Source organism: Cherax quadricarinatus, chromosome 9 (genome assembly GCF_038502225.1).
Source record: "Cherax quadricarinatus isolate ZL_2023a chromosome 9, ASM3850222v1, whole genome shotgun sequence".
Taxonomy (NCBI): Eukaryota; Metazoa; Arthropoda; class Malacostraca; order Decapoda; family Parastacidae; genus Cherax; species Cherax quadricarinatus.
Window position 1 is genome coordinate 14,802,540 of NC_091300.1, and position 6,000 is coordinate 14,808,539.

At 42.7% G+C, this 6,000-nt stretch overlaps 1 protein-coding gene across 1 annotated transcript in view; it reads right to left on the minus strand.

Moving 5' to 3' along the window:
• Nucleotides 1–6,000, minus strand: part of LOC128686206 (uncharacterized) — a 173,306-nt gene that overhangs the window by 54,585 nt on the left and 112,721 nt on the right. Inside the window, exon 5 of the mRNA XM_053773027.2 lies at nt 2,219–2,366. Within this exon, the coding sequence (XP_053629002.2) occupies nt 2,219–2,366 (148 nt within the window). The remainder of the gene's footprint in view (nt 1–2,218; nt 2,367–6,000) is intronic.

The following is a 6,000-nucleotide window of genomic DNA, read 5'->3' on the forward strand; positions in this document are numbered from 1 at the left end:
AAGGAGGTTGACAGAGTTGATCCCATGTATCAGAAATCTTCCCCGTGAGGATAGACTGAGAGCCCTGAATCTGCACTCTCTAGAAAGGCGTAGAATTAGGGGGGATATGATCGAGGTGTATAAATGGAAAACAGGAATATATAAAGGGGATGTAAATTGCGTGCTAAAATTATCTAGCCAAGACAGGACTCGCAGCAATGGTTTTAAGTTGGAAAAGTTCAGATTCAGGAAGGATATAGGAAAGCACTGGTTTGGTAATAGAGTTGTGAATAAGTGGAACAAACTCTCGAGTACCGTCATAGAAGGTAAAACGTTATGTAGTTTTAAAAATAGGTTAGATAAATACATGAGCGGGTGTGGGTGAGCGTGAGTTGGATGTGACTTGCTTGTGATAGCAGGGCTGGGCCAGTAGGCCTACTGCCTGGAGTTTACCTGGAGAGAGTTCCGGAGGTCAACGCCCCCGCGGCCCGGTCTGTGACCAGGCCTCCTGGTGGATCAGAGCCTGATCAACCAGGCTGTTACTGTTGGCTGCACGCAAACCAACGTACGAGCCACAGCCCGGCTGGTCAGGAACCGACTTTAGGTGCTTGTCCAGTGCCAGCCTGAAGAGTGTCAGGGGTCTGTTGGTAATCCCCCTTATGTATGCTGAAAGGCAGTTGAACAGTCTCGGGCCCCTGACACTTATTGTATGGTCTCTTAACGTGCTAGTGACACCCCTGCTTTTCATTGGGGGGATGTTGCATCGTCTGCCAAGTTTTTTGCTTTCGTAGTGAGTGATTTTCGTGTGCAAGTTTGGTACTAGTCCTTCTAGGATTTTCCAGGTGTATATAATCATGTATCTCTCCCTCCTGCGTTCCAGGGAATACAGGTTCAGGAACCTCAAGCGCTCCCAGTAATTGAGGTGTTTTATCTCCGTTATGCGCGCCGTGAAGGTTCTCTGTACATTTTCTAGGTCAGCAATTTCACCTGCCTTGAAAGGTGCTGTTAGTGTGCAGCAATATTCCAGCCTAGATAGAACAAGTGACCTGAAGAGTGTCATCATGGGCTTGGCCTCCCTAGTTTTGAAGATTTTCATTATCCATCCTGTCAATTTTCTAGCAGATGCGATTGATACAATGTTATGGTCCTTGAAGGTGAGATCCTCCGACATGATCACTCCCAGGTCTTTGACGTTGGTGTTTCGCTCTATTTTGTGGTCAGAATTTGTTTTGTACTCTGATGACGATTTAATTTCCTCGTGTTTGCCATATCTGAGTAATTGAAATTTCTCATCGGTAAACTGCAGTGTTCCTTCCTTCTTATGTTCTTATGTTCTCAGCTTGCTGGAAAGTAGTTGGTACTCAGCTGTCACGGTAGAAATAGAGTCCTCGGTGTCTGTCTGTCTGTCTGTTTTCTCTCTCTCTCTCTCTCTCTCTCTCTCTCTCTCTCTCTCTCTCTCTCTCTCTCTCTCTCTCTCTCTCTCTCTCTCTCTCTCTCTCTCTCTCTCTTCCTCTCCTAAGCAAACACATCTCAGAGGATAATTTATCTCATTATACATGTATTCCAGACCTCAAAGGTCTTTCTCTCACCTCCACTCGTCACGGACCAGGACCGCGGTCTTCATGGGCGCTTTGTACCTCCTCTTACTGCTGAGGAAACTCTCTTTCACTTGCTGTTAACGCTGAGGAAGCTCTCTTGTCCCACTATACAAACTATTACGTTTAACAGCCACAACACGTCGTAACACTACATTTACCAGCCACCACACTTCACGTTACTGCGTTCAACAGCCACCACCACACGTCACAGTACTACGTTTACCAGCCACCACACGCCACGATACTACGTTTATCAGCCACCACCACGTCACAATACTACGTTTACTAGCCACCACACGTCACGATACCATGTTTAACTGCCACCACCAAACGTCACGATACTACTGTTACCAGTCACCACACGTCATAGAACTACGTTTAACAGTCACCACTCGTCAAGATACTATGTTTACCACACGTCAGAACAGATGTTTTCCAGCCCCCACACGTCAGAAGAGGCATTATACAAACCCCAAACGTCAGAAGAGACGTTATACAACACCACACGTCAGAAGAGACATTTGCGAGTCCTCACACGTCAGAATTCTTCATTTATCACCTCCACACCTCAGAACAGACGTTTTGCAGCCGTCACACGTCAGAAGAGACGTTTTACAACCGCCACACCTCACAATACTCACCAACGAAGATTCTGAGGTCATAGTTAGTGCCTATGGGAGCTCCCAGGTAGGTTCTGGCTGGGAGGAGAGTCACAGAGGGAGGCGCTAGTGACGACACCGTGAAGGTGAAGGGTACAGCTCCTGTCCCCAGCCTCTTGACCAGCGTGTCCTGTGAGAGATGGGGAGTGACAGTGAGAGGGAGAGAGAGAGAGAGAGAGAGAGAGAGAGAGAGAGAGACAGACAGACAGACAGAGATTAAGATGCACTGAAGAATTAAATATGCTTAACAATTCGCAAACAGGCGAAATTATTTACAAACATTGTCTCTACGTCCACAGCAGGACTCGAACCTGCTAACTCTGTATCAGAGTCCACAGTGCTTTACCACGAGACGACCCGCGATAAGTATGGGCGCTTAGCCGAAATTAAGCGATGTTACCCTATACACCCGGGCACCATACCACGGCCACCATACCCCGGGCACCCTTCCCTCGGGCACCAAACTCGTTTTGAAAGTTATTTCGTCGAATCCTGCCACATGCAGTATTGTAAATAATTTCGTATGTTTGCAAATTATTAAGCATTTCAAATCTCTTTCGTTGTCCACTGCATGTGGCAGGACTCAACAAGATAACTTTCAAAACAAGATTGGTGCCCGGGGTATGGTGCCCGGGGGTATGGTGCCCGGGGAATGGTGCCCGGGGGTATGGGATAACATCGCTTAGCTTCGGCTAAGCGCGCATACTTATCGCGGGTCTAGTCTCGTGGTTAAGTACTGTGGACTCTGATACAGAGTTAGCAGGGTCGAGTCTTACATAAATATATATATATATATATATATATATATATATATATATATATATATATATATATATATATATATATATATATATATATATATATATATCTTTATATATATATATATATTTTTATATATATATATATATTTTTATATATATATATATATTTTTATATATATATATATATGTATATATATACATACATACATACATCTAGGTTTTTCTCCTTTTTCTAAATAGCTCTTGTTCTTCTTTATTTCTTCTATTGTCCATGGGGAAGTGGAAAAGAATCTTTCCTCCGTAAGCCATGCGTGTCGTGTGAGGCGACTAAAATGCCGGGAGCAATGGGCTAGTAACCCCTTCTCCTGTAAGCATTTACTAAAAAAGAGAAAAAGAAACACTTTAGAAAACTGGGATGCTTAAATGTGCGTGGATGTAGTGCGGATGACAAGAAACAGATGATTGCTGATGTTATGAATGAAAAGAAGTTGGATGTCCTGGCCCTAAGCGAAACAAAGCTGAAGGGGGTAGGGGAGTTTCGGTGGGGAGAAATAAATGGGATTAAATCTGGAGTATCTGAGAGAGTTAGAGCTAAGAAGGGGGTAGCAATAATATTGAAGGATCAGTTATGGAAGGAGAAAAGAGAATATGAATGTGTAAATTTAAGGATTATGTAGATTAAAGTAAAGGTTGGATGCGAAAAGTGGGTCATAATAAGCGTGTATGCACCTGCAGAAGAGAGGAATGGAGAGGAGAGAGAGAGAATTTGGGAGATGTTAAGTGAATGTATAGGAGCCTTTGAACCAAGTGAGAGAGTAATTGTGGTAGGGGACCTGAATGCTAAAGTAGGAGAAACTTTTAGAGAGGGTGTGGTAGGTAAGTTTGGGGTGCCAGGTGTAAATGATAATGGGAGCCCTTTGATTGAACTTTGTATAGAAAGGGGTTTAGTTATAGGTAATACATATTTTAAGAAAAAGAGGATAAATAAGTATACAAGATATGATGTAGGGCGAAATGACAGTAGTTTGTTGGATTATGTATTGGTAGATAAAAGACTGTTGAGTAGACTTCAGGATGTACATGTTTATAGAGGGGCCACAGATACATCAGATCACTTTTTAGTTGTAGCTACACTGAGAGTAAAAGGTAGATGGGATACAAGGAGAATAGAAGCATCAGGGAAGAGAGAGGTGAAGGTTTATAAACTAAAAGAGGAGGCAGTTAGGGTAAGATATAAACAGCTATTGGAGGATAGATGGGCTAATGAGAGCATAGGCAATGGGGTCGAAGAGGTATGGGGTAGGTTTAAAAATGTAGTGTTAGAGTGTTCAGCAGAAGTTTGTGGTTACAGGAAAGTGGGTGCGGGAGGGAAGAGGAGCGATTGGTGGAATGATAATGTAAAGAGAGTAGTAAGGGAGAAAAAGTTAGCATATGAGAAGTTTTTACAAAGTAGAAGTGATGCAAAGAGGGAAGAGTATATGGAGAAAAAGAGAGATGTTAAGAGAGTGGTGAAGCAATGTAAAAAGAGAGCAAATGAGAGAGTGGGTGAGATGTTATCAACAAATTTTGTTGAAAATAAGAAAAAGTTTTGGAGTGAGATTAACAAGTTAAGAAAGCCTAGAGAACAAATGGATTTGTCAGTTAAAAATAGGAGAGGAGAGTTATTAAATGGAGAGTTAGAGGTATTGGGAAGATGGAGGGAATATTTTGAGGAATTGTTAAATGTTGATGAAGATAGGGAAGCTGTGATTTCGTGTATAGGGCAAGGAGGAATAACATCTTGTAGGAGTGAAGAAGAGCCAGTTGTGAGTGTGGGGGAAGTTCGTGAGGCAGTAGGTAAAATGAAAGGGGGTAAGGCAGCTGGGATTGATGGGATAAAGATAGAAATGTTAAAAGCAGGTGGGGATATAGTTTTTGAGTGGTTGGTGCAATTATTTAATAAATGTATGGAAGAGGGTAAGGTACCTAGGGATTGGCAGAGAGCATGCATAGTTCCTTTGTATAAAGGCAAAGGGGATAAAAGAGAGTGCAAAAATTATAGGGGGATAAGTCTGTTGAGTATACCTGGTAAAGTGTATGGTAGAGTTATTATTGAAAGAATTAAGAGTAAGACGGAGAATAGGATAGCAGATGAACAAGGAGGCTTTAGGAAAGGTAGGGGGTGTGTGGACCAGGTGTTTACAGTGAAACACATAAGTGAACAGTATTTAGATAAGGCTAAAGAGCTTTTGTGGCATTTATGGATTTGGAAAAGGCGTATGACAGGGTGGATAGAGGGGCAGTGTGTCAGATGTTGCAGGTGTATGGTGTAGAAGGTAGGTTACTGAAAGCAGTGAAGAGTTTTTACGAGGATAGTGAGGCTCAAGTTAGAGTATGTAGGAAAGAGGGAAATTATTTCCCAGTAAAAGTAGGCCTTAGACAAGGATGTGTGATGTCACCGTGGTTGTTTAATATATTTATAGATGGGGTTGTAAGAGAAGTAAATGCGAGGGTCTTGGCAAGAGGCGTGGAGTTAAAAGATAAAGAATCACACATAAAGTGGGAGTTGTCACAGTTGCTCTTTGCTGATGACACTGTGCTCTTGGGTGATTCTGAAGAGAAGTTGCAGAGATTGGTGGATGAATTTGGTAGGGTGTGCAAAAGAAGAAAATTGAAAGTGAATACAGGAAAGAGTAAGGTTATGAGGATAACAAAAAGATTAGGTGATGAAAGATTGGATATCAGATTGGAGGGAGAGAGTATGGAGGAGGTGAATGTATTCAGATATTTGGGAGTGGACGTGTCAGCGGATGGGTCTATGAAAGATGAGGTGAATCATAGAATTGATGAGGGGAAAAGGGTGAGTGGTGCACTTAGGAGTCTGTGGAGACAAAGAACTTTGTCCTTGGAGGCAAAGAGGGGAATGTATGAGAGTATAGTTTTACCAACGCTCTTATATGGGTGTGAAGCATGGGTGATGAATGTTGCAGCGAGGAGAAGGCTGGAGGCAGTGGAGATGTCATG